A 19,383-nucleotide genomic window follows, 5' to 3' on the forward strand; every position below is an offset into this window, starting at 1 on the left:
CAACTGGGGCTGATGGGAGCTTCATTCCAAAATCTCTGGATGGCACTAGGCTGGTGAAAGCAGATTTAGATGCTCATACCTGAATAGGGTAGCTGTGCCCCTGAAGGACCAGGTGCGCATCCTGGGAGTCATTTTGGACTCACAGCTGTCCATGGAGGCGCAGGTCAATTCTGTGTCCAGGGCAGCTGTCTACCAGCTCCATCTGGCACGCAGGATGAGACCCTCCCTGCCTGCAGACTGTCTCGCCAGAGTAGTGCATGCTCTGGTAATCTCCCGCTTGGACTACTGCAATGCGCTCTACATGGGGCTACCTTTGAAGGTGACCCGGAAACTGCAATTAATCCAGAATGCGGCAGCCAGACTGGTGACTGGGAGCAACCGCTGAGACCACATAACACCGGTCTTGAAAGACCTACATTGGCTCCCAGTACGTTTCTGAGCACAATTCAAAGTGCTGGTGTTGACCTTTAAAGCCCTAAACGGCCTCGGCCCAGTATCCCTGAAGAAGCGTCTCCACCCCCATCGTTCTGCCCGGACACTGAGGTCCAGCTCTGAGGGCCTTCTGGCGGTTCCCTCCCTGCGAGAGGCCAAGTTACAGGGAACCAGGCAGAGGGCCTTCTCGGTAGTGGCGCCCGCCCTGTGGAACGCCCTTCCAGCAGATGTCAAAGCGATAAACAACTACCTAACATTCAGAAGACATCTTAAGGCAGCCCTGTTCAGGGAAGTTTTTAATGTGTGATATTTTAGTGTATTTTTGGTTTCTATGGAAGCCACCCAGAGTGGCTGAGGAAACCCAGCCAGATGGGCGGGGTACAAATAATAAATTGTTGTTGTTGTTGTTGTTGTTATCTTCATCATCATACAGAGGAGGAAAGGCCCAGCAGCAGTTATCAGGTACAGACTAGTTGGAGCAAGAGTGATTGGAATAACTTGCCCTGTCACAGCAAGAAATATGATGTCATCTGTTGGGAGTTTATCTCAGTGAAGACCTTACTTGGAAAATCAATACAACCCAGGTGGTTAAGAAAGCCCAACAGAGACTCCATCTCCTCAGAGTATTGCAAAAGAACGATGTCAATCAACATCTGATGATCTCCTTCTACTGGTCCACAATAGAAAGTGTCCTTTCATACTGCATCACGGTGTGGTATGCTGCTTTGACATCATCTGATAGGAAGTGCCTACAGAGGGTGGTGAATACAGCACAAGATATTATGGGCTATCCCATGAATCCGCTGGGTGAAATAGCAGAAGAACGTTGCCTCAGGAGAGTGAGGAAAATTCTCAGGGATGATTCACACCCTGGCCGGCACTTTCTTGATCTCCTGCACTCGGGCAGAAGATAGATAGAAGCATGATTAGTCGCGCCAACAGGGTAAAGAACAGCTTCTATCCGTGGGCTGTTAGGCTGCTGAATGAAAAGATCACAACAGGGCAACTGACTTTTGGGTTTGGGGGGGGGTGTGCGTCAGTAAACGAGGGGAATTAAGACTAAGAGAGCTGAGTGGGGGGTGCTCGTGTAATCTCACTGTATACTGTATAAACGACAATAAAGTATTTCAAATTATTTCACATTTGCCAAAGGCCGTATGTTTGGGATGTGGCGAAGAAACCTAGCTTGTCACACAATCCTTTTGCTAGGTTCAGGAACGTGACTGATCAAAACACTGTTAGAAATTCAGATATATATGCTAGGCACTTTGCTCCTTAGGCAAAGGTTGCAGCTACCAAAACAGAATGCCCAGTTGCCATTTTGGGGCAAGACGGCTCTTAAGGCTTATTTTTTCAAATGATGGACTGACTCAGATTGATTTTACAGTTAAACATCTGGATAGTTCAGAGGAGAACCTTCAGCTAGGTTAAGAACTTTGAGGATTTAAGGAGGAAAGTCACTTGATCCAGGGAGAATCCACATTGTATATTGGCCTATTCCAACCTCTTCTCCTTAATGGCGACTGTTCCAGCTCAGGCCATGCAGAAAAAGCAATTTGGTTCCAGAAATTCATTCCAGTTGTGCAGAATTCTACAGGACAGGGTATTAGTGTGTGAAAACAACGATGCCCAGATGGTGGAGAAACCCAGCCAGATGGGCGAGGCATAATTAAATAATTTATTATTATTATTATTATTATTATTACTTGGTCACAAGTGGTCACAAGCCAGGTCCAAACACGCCTTGCACCTGGCTAATTTTGAACACGTTTCCCAGTGAGCTTCCTCACAGATCAGAACCCAGATATTATGCCTGTCAACTGATCCTATTAAGCTAGGCATTATGGGATCGGCTGCCATTTTGGATTTATACCTAGCAACACATCAAGCATGGCCATGCACTCTTCCGGGGGGGGGGGGCTGCCACAATGAGCTCCTGAACTTCACGATTTACCACTCCTCCCCTGGAGACAGAAGATAACAGGGGGAGAGCTTCTATCTGAAGATATACGGTTGGCTCCAGGATTGTTGTTGTTTAGTCGTTTAGTCGTGTCTGCCTCTTTGTGACCCCCTGGACCAGAGCATGCCAGGCACTCCTGTCTTCCCCCGCAGTTTGGTCAAACTCATGCTGGTAGCTTTGAGAACACTGTCCCACCATCTCGTCCTCTGTCGTCCCCTTCTCCTTGTGCCCTCCATCATTCCCAACATCAGGGTCTTTTCCAGGGAGTCTTCTCTTCTCATGAGGTGGCCAAAGTATTGGAGCCTCAGCTTCAGGATCTGTCCTTCCAGTGAGCACTCAGGGCTGATTTCCTTAAGAATGGATTGGTTTGATCTTCTTGCAGTCCATGGGACTCTCCAGAGTCTCCTCCAGCACCAGAATTCAAAAGCATCAATTCTTTGGCAATCAGCCTTCTCTATGGTCCAGCTCTCACTGGCTCCAGGATAGAGGGATCTTTGGCCTGATCCACCAAAAGGGACATTTGAGGCTAAGAGGAAGCACAGCTGCAGTTCCTTCGTCTGATTTTCAGAAGCAGGCGCATACTTTCATAAGAGAGTTATACGATCTGAAGAGAACCAGAATATAAGCAGGCACACGCTGAAATAGTGAGGTCTTTGTTTTCCCGGCTCTGTGAAAACTACAGGAGCTTTCACGCCAAACAGTGCCAGCAACAAAGGAAAGGTTAGTGGATTAAAAAGGGGGGGAACTTGGCAGGGGCAGGAGAAACGGAGTAATTAAATCTGGAGGAGTAAAGAACTTGGATATGATAGGAGTCAAAGGTTAGTAACCACCTGCATGCACTTCCATGGGAGCAAGCTCTGCTGAACTCAATGGGGCTTACTTCTGAGTAGCAGGTGCTGGAAGAGCTTTTCAGGCAGAGGGCACATTGTCCACCTTGCTGGGGGGCCACTAGTGGTGGATGGGGCCAAAGAAGTAAAAGAGGGTGGAGGGCTGTGAGATCCGGACCCCATGGTTAAGATGCAATGACCAATGGCAGTTTGGCATAGCCTTGCCTGGCACCCCTTCCTGCCCTCACCTTTGCTTAAAAGCTGCAGTGCGTGCAAACCACTGGTTAGATGCAGCACCAAGCTTGTCCCTTAACTGGAATCAGGGTTTGAAATTCGCCAGGCGCTTTTTGCACCTGGCTATCAACCACTTGGGTGAAAGAGGAGAGCGCAAAATATGATCTGAAGCTCAGCATAAAAAAACCCCAAGATCATGGCCACTGGGCCCATCACCTCCTGGCAAATAGAAGGGGAAGAAAGGAGGCAGTGAGAGATTTTACTTTCTTGGGCTCCATGATCACTGCAGATGGTGACAGCAGTCACAAAATTAAAAGACGCCTGCTTCTCGGGAGAAAAGCAATGACAAACCTAGACAGCATCTGAAAAAGTAGAGACAATACCTTGCGACAAAGGTCCGTATAGTAAAAGCCATGGTTTTCCCAGTAGTGATGTATGGAAGTGAGAGCTGGACCATAAAGAAGGCTGATTGCTGAAGAATGGATGCTTTTGAATTCTGGTGCTGGAGGAGACTCTTGAGAGTCCCATGGACTGCAAGAAGATCAAACCTCTCCATTCTGAAGGAAATCAGCCCTGAGTGCTCACTGGAAGGACAGATCCTGAAGCTGAGGCTCCAGTACTTTGGCCACCTCATGAGAAGAGAAGACTCCCTGGAAAAGACCCTGATGTTGGGAATGATGGAGGGCACAAGGAGAAGGGGACGCCAGAGGACGAGATGGTTGGGCAGTGTTCTCGAAGCTACCAGCATGAGTTTGACCCAACTGTGGGAGGCAGTGGAAGACAGGAGTGCCTGGCGTGCTCTGGTCCAGGGGGTCACGAAGAGGCGGACACGACTAAACAACTAAACAACAACAACAATCAGCCACTTGCAACCAAGTGAAGATGCCCGGACCATCTGGCGGCGCATGCCTGGGGATCCTTGGAGCTGGACCGTCTTCACACATTAGCAACGCATCCTGTAGAAGTCTATCCTGCACAATCAAGACTGAATTACAGGAATCAAAAAGTTGTATTGAAAAATAAGACTTTACAGCAGTGTGGCCTCCAAAATGGCAACTAGGCATTCAGTTTTAGCGAGTGTAACCCCAGTCTAAGGAGCCATTTGGCACCTAGCTGATATATCTGAGTTTCTAACACTGATTAGAAGGGAGAAGTGGGGAGAGAGGAAGGAATATATTCATTCATGCGGTGCCAAAATATGGTTGAACATTGAATCTATCAAAAGAGAGGCATGTAACTTTCCCATTTTTCCTGGAGAAGCACACCGCATGGAAATATATTTAGAGAGAGATTACCGGAGACTGGGAAGAGAGAGGACGCAGCGGCAGCCTCCCCCAGATGTGTGGGGCTGGACTGAGCCCCTGAAGATGACATAAACACCCACACTTTAAGCTCCTACAAATGGTGAAGGTTTTCGGAGACGGTTTTCCTTCCACGAGAGCAGTGGTGAGGTCACGAGCTCCAGCAGTTTGTTTCCCACAATTCTCTGCCCAGCGCACAAGTATGCAAGCAACGCATTAGCAATCGATAAACCAATAAATCAGTTCTAAAAATCATTAGCAACTGGGGAGTATTTCCCCAAAGGCAAAGAACATCTATCATTCCAGCTGGAGCCAGCAAAATTTGGTCAATGAGGGCAAACAAGGATGTAAAGGGACTCCTGACTATTAGGTCCAGTTGCGGACGACTCTGGGGTTGCGGCGCTCATCTCGCTTTATTGGCCAAGGGAGCCGGCGTACAGCTTCTGGCCAGCATGACTAAGCCGCTTCTGGCGAACAAGAGCAGTGCATGGAAACGCTGTTTACCTTCCCACTGGAGCGGTACCTATTTATCTACTTGCACTTTTGTGCTTTCGAACTGCTAGGTTGTCAGAGCAGGGACCAAGCAACGGGAGCTCACCCCGTCGCGGGGATTCAAACCACCGACCTTCTGATCGGCAAGTCCTAGGCGCTGTGGTTTACCCCACAGTGCCACCCGCATCCCTCAAACAAGGATGGAGTGAGGGCAATTCAACTAACCCAGCCCCTGTGATCATCCTCTGAGGCCCTTCTTCGTGGGCCTCCTCCACAAGAGGTCCAGAGGGTGGCAACACAAGAGCAGGGCCTTTTCTGCAGTGGCTCCCTGTTTGTGGGATACTTTCCCCCAGGAGGCTTGTCTGGTGCCTTCCTTATACAGTCGTACCTCAGAAGTCGAACAGAATCCATTCCGGAAGTGCGTTCGACTTCCAAAACGTTTGGAAGCCAAGGCGCACTTCTGATTGGCTGCAGAAAGCTCCTGCAGCCAATCAGAAGCCGCGGAAGCCCCATCGGACGTTTGGGATCCAACTGATGAAGATGATGGACTATGCCAAAATGGCAAAATTGGGAAAGAGGAAGAGAAGAATTTTAAGAAGTAATGGAAAAAATTATAATGTACATAACAGAACACTGTAAACAACTAACAACTTTGGCAGGATTTGAGTAATGCTTGTAATGTACAAAAAAACTGTTAAAAAAGTAGTAATTTGTTTTTCCATAAATTAAAGAAAATAAGATAAGCAGATGGGTGGGAAAAGATTGATAACGGTAACCATGGAAGGGCAGAGGGAAGTCAAGGGATTCAGAGAATTGAAGAGGTGAATGATGTGTTTGAACTGAAATTTGTTAGGTAAAACTTAATAAAAATATATATTTTTTAGAAAAGAGATTGCACCTGGGAAACAGGTGCATCTTGTTCTTGTCCCCATTGCCTGCCCCACTTCGATCAGACTCACATGTGCTTTCACACTTTTGCAAAGCGCCACAGCCCAACCCCAGAGAGGAAACGAACAAGACATCCGTGGGGTTTTGAGAGCGGTGGTGTTGTCCTTGTTTTGCAGAAACAGCAGCCAGTCTTTTGCTGGAATAGAGCTGCAGGAGGAATCGCCCTGGCGTTAGCAAGAGGGAAGCCTCTTCCTCCTCCCCATTCCTGGGCTCTTGACATCCACAACGCACAAGCCTCGATTCTCCAGCTGCTCTTGTACATTACGCACAAGGGACCTGGCTGCCTCTCTCCACGCAGAGAGGGGAGGGCGTTGGGGAAAGGGGGAAGCCAGCCAGGCCAGCAAACCAGGAACAGATAATATTCAGGGGAGGGGGGCTGCTCCACCTTGCAGAGTCCACCATTCCGTGCAAAAACCCCTGGCGAAAAAGAGAGTTTGGGGAACAGATGAGCGCAGGGAAAGGAGGATTTCAGATGCGCAAAAGCGCGCAAGCTTGGATCAGAACGGGAGGTGGACGGAGGCGCAGGGAAGACAAGACTCACTCACAAAACAGGAGCTGTTTTACTCCATCCTAAAGGAGCTAGAGGAACAATTCGCGCGCGCCCCCCCAAGTATCTGGGGAGGGCGGGATATAAATAAAATTTTATTATTATTATCTTCCAGAAACAGAAAAAGGGCGATTTAAGGTTCCACGAAAGCAGCAGAATGTTCACCCAACCCTGAGAGACCCAAGCGAAAGAAGGACACCCCCCATCTCAGAAATCCAGGGAATTTCTCTGCAAGAAGCCCCCACCTCGCGAGGATCAGGACAAATCCTGCCCCGCTTCCAAGGGCAACACATTTCCAATCTGGGGGCTGCCGGGCACTACCAGCCCCATACTCTCTCCAAATGCCCCCCCCCCAATTTGGCTCTTTTTCTCTCCAATTTTAGCCAGCCCCTTCAACAGCCCCCACCCTAGCTTTCCTGAGCGTCACCCCAAAACTCCAAGGCTCCCCTCCCCGCATCCCCGAGCCCCACCGACGCCGGGACCCAAAGAAGCCGTCGCCACCCTCCTGACCCCCCAGCAACGCGGCCTCTATTCGAGTCCAGCAAGACCCCCACCCACCCGCTTCTCTCCACTGCGCCGCCAGACCCCTCTGGCTGCCCCCAAAGACGGCTCTTTCTCTCTTCCCCGCCACCCCACAACTCTGCAGCCCCATCGTGACACTCCCGGCCACAGCTCTCTTTCTCCAACACAAGCAGGCACCCCACATCCCTTTTCCCTCCTGCCCCACAACGTCCCCGCAGGGTAGGCTGCCAAGACACTGTCCCTCTTGGGGGTGCTCTGCCTACCTCACCCCATATATATTTATATTATTTATATTTATATTTATTTATATGCACGCTCCAGGATGGCACACCCCACCCCAAATCCACTAGGTCTGGGAGTCTCCACCCCCCAAAAAATTAATTGCCCCACAACGTCCCCGCAGGGTAGGCTGCCAAGGCACCGTCCCTCTTTGGGGGTGCTCTGCCTACCTCACCTCCAAAAATATAAATATATATATATATATATGCGCTCCAGGATGGCCACCCCTAATCCACCGGGAGTTGCCCCCCCCCAAAAATTAATTAATTAATTAATTGGCACCTCCGACTCCTTCCGCTGGCTCCTGAAGAGCTCCCTGCCCTTGGCCGGGGGCTGAGCCTTGCCCTTGCCCGGCGCCCCGTTGGCGCCTCCCGCGCCGGGCTCCTCCATGCCGCCCCGGAGAGCCACCCGCCTGGATCTCAGGGCGATCGCCGCGGCGCAGACAGACACGTGCGAGGCTGGCACAGGCACTTCCCTGCCCGGGCGCCCCAGCCACGCCCCCCCGCGGCCCCATTGGCCGACTGCCGGCCGAGGGAGGAGCCCGGCGCGCACACCCCCTCGCGGCGATTGGCCGCGGCAGGAAGGAGGGAGACACCTGTTGGGAGAACTGTAACCAGGGCAGACGGAGGAAAAGGGGGCGGGGCAGGGGGCGGGGCGAGGGGCGGGGCTCGCCGGGGGTTTGCCATCGCCCGGCCTGCCTTTCGTTTCACCTCTGAGCATGTCCAGAGTGCCCTGCAGAGCCGGGATGCAGCAAAGGGCCTTGCAACGACATTGAATGGCAGAATTTGTTAAATTCTATGGTTTCCCCATAGTTAAAGGTATGGTTTTGGGAGAAACCTAGACAGCATCTTAAAAAGCAGAGACATCACCTTGCCGACAAATAATAATAATAATAATAATAATAATAATAATAATAATAATAATAATAATAATAATTTATACCAATAAATAAATTGGGCGGCTTCCAAAAGAATATTAAAATACTGTGATACATCAAATATTAAAAGCTTCCCTAAACAGGGCTGCCTTCAGATGTCTTCTAAAAGTCTGGTCTGTATAGTTCAAGCTCTGGTTTTCCCCGTAGTGATGTATGGAAGTGAGAGCTGGACCACAAAGAAGGCTGATCGCCGAAGAATGGATGCTTTTGAATTCTGGTGCTGGAGGAGACTCTTGAGAGTCCCATGGACTGCAAGGAGATCAAACCGATCCATTCTGAAGGAAATCAGCCCTGTGTGCTCACTGGAAGGACAGATCCTGAAGCTGAGGCTCCAAGACTTTGGCCACCTCATGAGAAGAGAAGACTCCCTGGAAAAGACCCTGATGTTGGGAAAGATGGAGGGCACAAGGAGAAGGGGACCAGATGGTTGGACGGTGTTCTCGAAGAGACCAGCATGAGTTTGACCAAACTGTGGGAGGCAGTGGAAGACAGGAGGGTCTGGCATGCTCTGGTCCAGGGGGTCACGAAGAGGCGGACACGACTAAACAACAACAACATCCTCCCTGCAATGCAGGGATCACACCCTGGCAGGTGGCTGCCAGATCCCCATCTATCAGATCTCCTCTTACTTGCCTTTGCTCTAAACTTAAAGAACTTCCAACTGTAGAATCGGAGAATTCCATAGTTCAGGCAGCCCCAAACTTGGCCCTCCAGATGTTTTTGGGACTACAACTCCCATCATCCTTAGCTAACAGGACCAGTGGTCAGGGATGATGGGAACTGTAGTCCCCAAACATCTGGAGGGCCGAGTTTGGGGATGTCTGCCATAGTTGGAAGGGGACCCCCAAGGGGCATCTAGTCCAACCCCCTAAAGTGTAGGAATCTCAGCTAAAAAAATCACCTGACCTCAGCTGGTGGGAGCTGCGTGGAGCTTTACACTAAAGCAGGCACCCCCAAACTCTGCCCTCCCTCCAGATGTTTTGGGACTACAATCCCCATCATCCCTGACCACTGGTCCTGTTAGCTAGGGATGATGGGAGTTGTAGTCCCAAAACATCTGGAGGGAGGCCAGAGTTTGGGGGGTGCCTGCACTAAATCTCCTGGCCCATCGGTCCCTGTGGGTTTTCCTTGGCGCTTGCAACAGATTCCTCCAGCAATGGAGTCCTAGTCCTTGAGAGAATCAAGCCTGCACTACGAGAGGACGTGATCCTTGAAAGTTTGCCCTTGAGATCTAGCGATAATAGCCCAACCCGGAGCCCTTGATAAGAGGCCACTGAAGCAGAGAGAGCAAAGGAAGCAATCTCGCCTTCTCTTGGGCAAGGAGCTGAAGGACATCTGCGGTTTGCTCAACTTCAGCAGTTAAAACCAAATCTGTAGGTCAGTCTTATCCACAGGCCTTGAGAGTCAAGGCAGTTTAGGCTCTGGATCCACATCTAAGCAGCACTTCCTTTTCATCCCATGGGGGAGCCACCAAGGGGCAGCCCCAATACCTGTCTGTAGCACAACTCACAGGCCAGTTCTCCCGGTCTGCCCCAAGGAGGACCCTAAGGTCCATAAATAGCAACACCCTAGAGGTCCCAGGCCCTAAGGAAGCCAGATTAGCCTCAGCCAGAGCCAGGGCCTTTTCAGCACTGGCTCCGGGCTGGTGGACCGCTCTGTCTCATGAGACCAGGGCCCTGCAGGATCTGATTTCTTTCCGCAGGTCCCGTAAGACGCGAGTTGTTCCACCTGGCTTTTGGCTTGGAATCAACTTGATCCCCTTCCCCTCTATCCTTTTCCCTTTCTCCTTCTGTGATGGAACTCCTATTTGGGGACTTCCCTGGCTTTTTTCTGGCCCACGTAGGACCAGTCTGGATAGTTAGCCTTGGAGAAGACTTGACGTTTTCATCCCCAAAAAAGTTTTTGAGTTTCTGCTGAAATGAAGCTGCATTTTAATGTTGTATTTCAATCTTGTTTTTTAAGTTGTATTTCAATCAATTGTTTTATATCTGGTGTTAGCCGCCCTGAGCCCGGTCTTGGCTGGGGAGGGCGGGGTATAAATAATTTTTTTATTATTATTATTATTATTATTATTATTATTATTATTATTATTATATTCTCTCACACACAGCCTAGCCTACCTCTTAGGATTGTTGTTGTGAGCAAGATATAACTCCTTGGCCTTAGGCTAGATATATACTGCCAACAAAACAAAGATTTTATTTTTATTTTTACAATTTCTCTATCAAGTACCGTATTTTTTGCTCTATAAGACTCACTTTTTCTCTCATAAAAAGTAAGGGGAAATGTGTGTGTGTGTTATAGAGCGAATGCAGGCTGCGCAGCTATCCCAGAAGCCAGAACAGCAAGAGGGATTGCTGCTTTCACTGTGCAGGGATCCCTTTTGCTGTTCTGGCATCTGAGATTCAGAATATATTTTTTTTTCTTGTTTTCCTCCTCCAAAAACTAGGTGCGTCTTGTGGTCTGGTGCGTCTTATAGAGCGAAAAATATGGTAGCTCCTAAAAACAGGAGTGAGAAACCTTCTTCAGTCCCAGGGTCTCATTCCCAAGTTAAGTATAAACCTTCTGCGGCCCACATGCTTGTGGGATGGGGAGCAGCGGAAACGAGAGCTGATCTTTGTGTAGCTCAGCCTTGTTTCATAAAATCATAGAATTGTAGAGTCGGAAGGGACCTCGAGGGTCATCTAGTCCAACCCCCTGGAATGCAGGAATCTCAAGCGTCCCTGACAGATGGCCATCCAACATCCGCTTAAAAACCTCCAAGGGAGCAGAGTCTGCCACCTTCTGAGGGAGACAGTTCCACCCACTTACCGTCAGTAACTTCTCCATGTTTAGTCGGAATCTCCTTGATTGCAAATTGAATCCATTGGTTTGAGTTCTACCCTACAGAGCAGGAGAAATCAAGCTTGCTCCATCCTCCATGTGACAGCCCTTGAGATGTCTGAAGATGAATATATTGAATATTCATATTGAATATGAGGCTTGGGAGAAATTGTGGAATGAGGGGCTAAAATTTACGGCGTGTACCACCTTGAAGCTGGACCATAAAGAAGGCTGATCGCCGAAGAATGGATGCTTTTGAATTCTGGTGCTGGATGAGACTCTTGAGAGTCCCATGGACTGCAAGAAGATCAAACCTCTCCATTCTGAAGGAAATCAGCCCTGAGTGCTCACTGGAAGGACAGATCCTGAAGCTGAGGCTCCAAGACTTTGGCCACCTCGTGAGAAGAGAAGACTCCCTGGAAAAGACCCTGATGTTGGGAAAGATGGAGGGCACAAGGAGAAGGGGACGACAGAGGACGAGATGGTTGGACAGTGTTCTCGAAGAGACCAGCATGTGTTTGACCAAACTGCGGGAGGCAGGGGAAGACAGGAGGGCCTGGCGTGCTCTGGTCCAGGGGGTCACAAAGAGTCGGACATAACTAAACGACCAGACAACAACAACAACGAGAATGTAATGCAAATGATGTACCGCTGGTACTTAACACCTATCAAGCTAGCAAAGATGTCTAGAATGAGCAGTGAAGTATGTTGGAAATGTAAAGTGAAAGATGGAGATTTTTTCCATATGTGGTGGACATGTGAGAAAATGAAACAATTTTGGGATATGATTTATAACAAGCTGAAAAAGTTATTTAAATATACCTTCCCCCCAAAACCCAGAAGCCTTTTTGCTAGCCTTGATAGGTGAAGAAATTGGAAAAGTAGACCAGAGATTATTCATGTATGCCACGAAGGCTGCTAGAATTTTGGTAGCCCAGAAATGGAAGACACAGGAATTACCAACATTGGAGGAGCGGCCGACAAAAATGGTAGAATATGCGGAATTAGCAAAACTGACTTACAGGATTCGTAACCAAGAGGAAACAAAGTTCAGAAGAGAGTGGAGAAAATTTGTGGAATATATAAGTAATAATCGCAGAAGTTTATTTTTTTTTATAAGATATTTAGTAAGATTTTTTTAAAATATTAAAGTAAAAATGAAAAAAAAAATTAACAGAAATACAAAATAAAAATAGTTAAAAACACACAATTTCCATTACTTATTTTCCTTTAGCTTGTTTCCCGGACCTCCTCATACCTCCCTTTTTTGTATTCCACTTCAAATTGTTGGTTCAGCAAATCCTTACCATTAGATTTTTATAATCGCAGAAGTTTAAAGACTGTAGCAGGATTAAAATAAATCTAACAATGTGGATGGGATGTTATTAAGAAACTGCGGAAAGAAAAGTGGAAACTGAAAACCTGTTGAAGAGAGGGAGGGAAGTCCGCACTCGGCAGAGCGATGAAAAAATAAGTTATTATGGAACCTTATTGTATTTGTTTTGTTTGTTTGACTTATGTTAAAGAAAACTCAATAAAAATGCATTTTATTTTATTTTAAAAAAGGAGATATCTGAAGATGGCTCTCATATCTCCTCTGTTTTCCAGGCTAAACATACCCAGCTCCTTCAACCATTCCTCATCAGGCTTGCTTTCCAGGCCCTTGATTGGCTGCCCTCCTCTGCACACCTTCCAGCTTCTCGATATCCTCTTTAAATTGTGGTGCCCAGAACTGGACACCGTATTCCAGGTGTGGTCTGACCAAGGAGCAGTAATATAGATCTCTTCCCTTGATCTGCACACCGGACCTCTGTTTGTACAGCTTCTCTGTCTGGGGGAAAGCAAGAGGCATGATTATAGTTCAAGATTAATTCCACCCTTGGGCAAAAGAACAGGAGAAGGTGGTGCAGGATATGTGAGGGGCGTGGCCTGGAGAAAGGGGGTGTGGCCTGGAGAAAGGGGCGTGGCCAGCAGAGCGCCCCCAACACAAAGCTTGACAGAAGCCTTAAGCGGAGCTGACGAGAGATGGGAAAACGTTTCAAGTCGCCATCGACCCGCAGACTCTCTTCACTAGGGAAGCCGCAAAGCGTTGAGCAAACCTCAGCCGTCCTCCCGTGCTGAATTATTCAAACCCCTTCCATTACTTACCCAGATAAGTGGGCTGCAGCGAGAGATGAGCTGATGCCACAGCTTATTAAAACTTTGCTGACTCTGAGGACAGGCAAAGACTGACCCTCTTTGTTGTTCTTGGCGGGCGCTGCCTCTTCCAGCGCTGCAAGATGGGAGAAGGTCGCGCAGGTTTCTTAAGCTTTTTCACGGATGCAGGCGATGCCGCTAAGCGGAGGTGGGGGACCGGCAGCCCTTCGGATGCCCTTGGACGGACACTGCTTCCCTATCCCACCCCAGACTTCAAAGCCTCTTATCTCCCCAAGTTCCCATTAGCTAAGCTGCAGAACCTGGGCAGCAGGTGTGATAAGCTTGCAGCAGACCTTTTCTAAGGGCAATTTGCACACACGGAGCAGCAATAAGCCTACAAGGCTTTGCTCACGGGCACAATTAAGATTGGTTCCAGCAATCAGGATTTGGAAAGAGGGAGGAATCCCACGCAGCTTAAGAGCCAAAACATTCCCCACTCCCATAACACAGGGACATTCAATAACAATAACAATTTATTTATTCATACCCCACCCATCTGGCTGGGCTTCCCCAGCCACTCTGGGCGGCTTCCAACCAAGTATTAAAATACAGTGGTCCGTTAAACGTTAAAAGCTTCCCTAAAGAGGGCTGCCTTCAGATGTCTTCTAAAAGTCTGGTAGTTGTTTTTCTCTTTGACATCTGATGGGAGGGCGTTCCACAGGGCGGGTGCCACCACCGAGAAGGTCCTCTGCCTGGTTCCCTGTAGCTTCACTTCTTGCAGGGAGGGAACCACCAGAAGGCCCTTGGCGCTGGACCTCAGTGTCCGGGTAGAACGATGGGGGTGGAGACGCTCCTTCAGGTATACAGGACCGAGGCCGTTTAGGGCTTTCAAGGTCAGCACCAACACTTTGAATTGTGCTCGGAAACGTACTGGGAGCCAACGTAGATCTTTTGGGACCGGTGATATGTGGTCTCGGCGGACGCTCCCAGTCACCAGTCTAGCTGCCGCATTCTGGATTAGTTGTAGTTTCCAGGTCACCTTCAAAGGTAGCCCCACACAGAGCGCACTGCAGTAGTGCAAGCGGGAGAAAGTTAGAGCATGCACCACTCTGGCGAGACAGTTTGCAAAACTGTGAAACTATTCCCACCCCCCACTACCCCAGGGTGGGTTCAGAATCAAAGGTGGCCCCAGGGTGTGATTCTGCAATTGTTTTGCAACATTCAACACATGCACAACGCTGCTTCCTTTCCCTTCATTCTCACCTAACTGCCTGGGGCGCCTGGATTTCCTTTGCACTGGGACTTGGGAGGGCTCCCTCATTTCTGTCTCAATTGTCACAGGGAACCAGACACACTGCCAAAAACTTTTGCAAGACTCATTTGGATTTTACAATATTTTATTTATTTTTGAGATTACAGAGTCCTTATTGCTGATCTAATACAATCACTCAGACATTAATATTTAAAACATCCTTTTTCGAAAATATTATAATCTCATAAGTTTTTTTTTATTTTTAAACTTCCTTATTGGAGAATTATGACATGATTTTTGTTTTCCTGGTTTCAGATATTCGGATCGCAATTCGCCGCTTTTCCTTATGACGCGTTTTTGTTTTGCTGGTGTCTCCTACCTGTCTTTTTTAAATAGTATTTGAAATGTTACGTTAGAAAATAAAACATTTATTACACTTGCTTAAGATTTAGAGATGATCACAGAAGTATGGCGATGCCAGACTGATTGGGAAATGCTGAGCAAGCAAAATAGCTTTACAGACAAATAAAAAAATAAAACGAAAATAAGCAGAACACAGAGGAAGATTCATTTTTTTTTTTTAAGAAAAGAAAATCAGAGGAGATAAAACCCTTTCTGTGGGACATTTCTGTTTGTTCCCTCCCGCCATTCTCTACGTCAAAGATAAAAATGATTTAGAGCGAACAAATTTACAAACGAGGACAGCACCATCACACGCTCTTGCTAGTGACAGACCCTGAACAGGTGACCCCCCTTCTCCCCACCCGACTGCACCCACCCCTTTCAAATCACACACTTTGGGGGTCACATGGCAGAACGGTTGTCTCTTGCTGGAGAAGTGGGAGGGTATATCATGCCTGGTAGCCGAGACACTGGGTGGATGAGAGGGACTTGGACAGACTCTAGGAGAATCGGTCTGCCTGACGACTGGAGCCATATTTCTTGTAGCGGGTTCAACGCTGCTCCATCTAAGAGGACAAGACAGGCCTTGCCAGACTAAGTCAAGGACCCGGGCATTTGGGGGGGCAGCAAACAAAGGTGGCCTTGCGCTTCGTGATATTCCAAAGTCCACGTGGAAGAGCATTCAACTCAAGAGTCAGGAGAAGCAGGGCGGTGAATTCACACAGCCACTTCCCCCACTGCAGGGCGCAGAATCGGCCCTTCCACCATCCTCTATGCAGAAGTGAATGCAGCCCCCAGCGTGAGATGGTGGCCCGAATCCTCAATCTTTCCCAATTTCCTTGCCACTTGCTCCCCAAGTGTCCTGGGGGTCTGGGAAGGCAGCACGTCCCTGGCAGTTCCTCCTCAAGGACTCAGGCACCACACATACCAAACAGATGGAAGTCGAGCAGGTGCAAACTATACTCAAGAGAAGCAAAAAAAATAAATGTGTTTTGTTTCTTAAAAAGTTAAGAACGGACCCAGTTTGTACTAAAAGCAACAAAACTGCCCAACAGCTCCTTCCTATATAGTTCACCACTGGTATTACAAAATGCACGACCAGATTTTTAAGAAACGGTGAAGAATTGCACAGTCAAACTCTTCACATAGCCATGCCCTCCAGAAACATCACAGTCGGACTAACCTTTGCTACTGAAAACATGAAGGATGTACAGAGACTGGGCAGATTTCCACAGAAAGCCAGACAGGCACCCACAACTAGTTCTGCAACTCTCTGCACCCCATTTTTTCTTCTCCTCCGCTACCCCCCCCCCCCGGGCAAAAGCTTAAATTAAATTAAATTAAATTAAATTAACAAAAGCTTTGCTCCTTGCTCTGCCCCACCTTCTCCTGACTCCACCGGAAGACTTTTTCTTTTTCCATTTTCAAGCTATCTCCTGCCAGGAAATTTGCTCTGCTGTTGCTCTGACAATCTCAGGTAGCAGATCAAATGCACAAACCAAGTTCTTTCAGCAAAAGGTAAGCCATCCCTGAATCCAGGTCTTTCGTGATCCCGTCCGAAGGTGGGATTCATTCCCTCTTTCCTGGTGAAATGAATAAAATGTATTCAAATGGGTATGGGTCCCTGGCTGCAACTGTGCCAATTTGGAGTGTTAATAATCGTAGAAAAAGAAAAATCTATGGCTGCAGTGCCAGAATAATACCAGCATGGAGAGACACATAAAGGAAAAAACAACTGCAAGAGGAATATTGGTCTGGATGCAGCCTGAGGTTGTCTTGCCTGAATCTGAGGACACCAGAAGTGCCTGGCTCCTGGATTACCCCAAAGCCAGTATCCTGTTTCCACCAGATGCCCCAGGACCTGAGAGCAGCTGCGCTCTTTTCATAGGACACCGTGAAGCCTGGGGCAGTTCAATGGAAAGGCAAAATCCGTTTGGGTGGGGTTTCCCTTTAGAGCAGAATCGGGACACGACGGGAACGGCCCAGCAGGAGAATCCCCGCACAAGGCGCTTTCAAAATGGATCGCGGGAGACGTGCAAGACCAAGGAAGCTCAAGGCTCATCCATTTCAATGTGCCTCGCCCTGCAAATGTCCCCACTGGCTCAGGCCCAGCATCACCGACAAATTCACCCCTGGTTCGCTTCACGCTAACAGAACCCGCTCTGCTCCTGCGAACAACTGGAAAGCAGATTTGAGTTTGTGCAAACGAATGCCCAGGTCACATTTGTAGGATGTTGGTGGCGCCTGTTTAAAAAGCAACAGCTGCCCAACTGGGCGGGGGGGGGGGGGAGAGACTTGGACGTTTCCTAAAACCAAATACATGTGGGTCTCAAAGTCTATTCTCAGCAAGGACTACAATCCCTTGGCACAGAGAGAAGGATTGTGGGACGAGAAGGGTTCTCGCTAGCAGGCCTGCCAGCGTTCTGCCGCCCTGTTCCGCAGGGGCCAACACAAGTTGCTTGGCTGCGTAGCGTCAGGAGGAGCACGTAATGCCCCAACACCACAAGTCCTGCAAGAATGAAGCTTTGGTAGGCATAGGGAGGGAGGGAGCTCGTCGCGACTTGCATATAAAACCTGCAAGGCTATTGCAGAAGCACAACAATGATCTTATGCGCAAAAAGGGTGCCTGCTCCACAGACCCCAGCAAGGTAGGGGGGGGGGGGAGGAGAGAGGAGGAGGCAACATTTGCCTGGCCTGCTCTCCAGAAGCTGCCCCTCCCCTTTGCACAAGCAGCTAAATTCAGAAGAAGGTTTCCCCCGCAATGAGGTTGCAAGTGTCTTAGCAGCATGTGGAGCGGACTTGTGAGGCTTCCACGTTAAAGCAAATCTGCAGCCGCTTTCCCAACTGCCATGGCAAAAACACAAGAGAAAGAGAGAGAGAGAGAGAGAGAGAGAGAGAGAAGCGAAGGAAACTTGGAGCAATGGCTCCCCGGCTCTCTCACGCCCATCCAACTTTGGCTGCTCTCTTCCAGCCCCCTTTGTTAATTTGTACACTGGATTAGACATAACAGTGATAACAAGATTGCTTGAAGCTGACATAATCTGCGGTAAAATTCATTTGGCCAGACAATCTCTCTCCTTCCCCCAGCCCCCAACTACAGCTTTCCACTCCCCACACCCCCAAAAAAACCACCCCCCAAAGTCCATCATCTCACAGTCCCATGGCAGTTTAAAAAACACCATTGGCAGAGGCCGCATTTACAGTATTCTAGTTTAATAAATAAATAACCTAACACACTGTGTACTACGGCAGCAAGCCTGGTTCTATGTTCAGAAGCTTGTACTGGTTTGTCCTGCACGGTAGCCGAGAGAGGTCTTGAGGTTTTTGCTCCTCCTCTTCCTTCCAGCTACAGCCACAGGAAATTAATACCTGTTTTTTTAAAAAAATCACAAAACATCTGGATTATAACCCCAAAGCATTCACTTTCTCTTTCCTCCAAGAGATGGGGGTGGGGTGGGGGGTGAGGAGAAAGGGCTGCTGTGTAATGCTCTTATAATTTGCTCTCGCAACATCTGAGCTCTTTTCTCATCTCCTAATTCCCGCTGCACTCTAAATCAGAACGAACACTTCCGCATGAGTGTAGGAGGTTTCTCCCTGTTAGGTAAGTGAACGCATTTCATTCAATTAAACTGCGCTAGTAAAGCGACTGCACGTTCTTGGGAGCAGGAAGTTGCAGTGAAGCCCACCAAGCTCCAATTACGCTCCTCTTGGGACACAGGCTTCTATCCTCACCCCAAACAAGGAGACGGCTCTGGAAGCTACTGAATTCTTGGATCTAGCAGAATCAGGGGTGCAATAAATGAGGGATTCGGCTGTCTTTACAGTAGTACCTCTGGTTACGAACTGAATTCGTTCTGGAGGTCCGTTCTTAACCTAAACCGTTCTTAACCTGAGGTTCCACTTTAGCTAATGGGGCCTCCTGCTGTCGCCGCCGTGCAATTTCTGTTCTCATCCTGGGACAAAGTTCTTAACCCGAGGTACTACTTCCGGGTTAGCAGAGTCTGTAACCTGAGGTGTTTGTAACCCGAGGTACCACTGCACCGTTAAAACTAGGCTTTTGTAGCTGGGGGGGGGGGGGCATTGCTCGCTGGACCTAGTTCTGTTTCCTTCATGCTGCTAAGTGACTGCAAACTGTAATCTTTAACTGTAGACTGAGTCTATAATCTTCAGCCAGAATGCCTGCCATAACTGAGGATCTGGTACGTGCTCACACTGATATGAGCTGGAGAAATATAAAGGCCTCATTGTGCCTTTACGGTCTCCTCACTACCTGCCCTACAGCCCAACAAGC

The 19,383-nt window shown here is 48.6% G+C and overlaps 2 protein-coding genes across 2 annotated transcripts in view; both read right to left on the bottom strand.

Moving 5' to 3' along the window:
* Window positions 1-8,015, bottom strand: part of STRIP2 (striatin interacting protein 2) — a 72,015-nt gene extending 64,000 nt beyond the window's left edge. Inside the window, exon 1 of the mRNA XM_077935379.1 lies at window positions 7,825-8,015. Coding sequence (XP_077791505.1) covers window positions 7,825-7,932 — 108 coding nt within the window. The 5' untranslated portion in view covers window positions 7,933-8,015. The remainder of the gene's footprint in view (window positions 1-7,824) is intronic.
* A 6,802-nt stretch (window positions 8,016-14,817) lies between these two features.
* AHCYL2 (adenosylhomocysteinase like 2) overlaps window positions 14,818-19,383 on the bottom strand; it is a 98,018-nt gene continuing 93,452 nt past the window's right edge. Inside the window, exon 17 of the mRNA XM_028747371.2 lies at window positions 14,818-18,461. Within this exon, the coding sequence (XP_028603204.2) occupies window positions 18,455-18,461 (7 nt within the window). The 3' untranslated portion in view covers window positions 14,818-18,454. The remainder of the gene's footprint in view (window positions 18,462-19,383) is intronic.

The sequence above is a fragment of the Podarcis muralis genome, chromosome 10 (assembly GCF_964188315.1).
Source record: "Podarcis muralis chromosome 10, rPodMur119.hap1.1, whole genome shotgun sequence".
NCBI lineage: Eukaryota > Metazoa > Chordata > Lepidosauria > Squamata > Lacertidae > Podarcis > Podarcis muralis.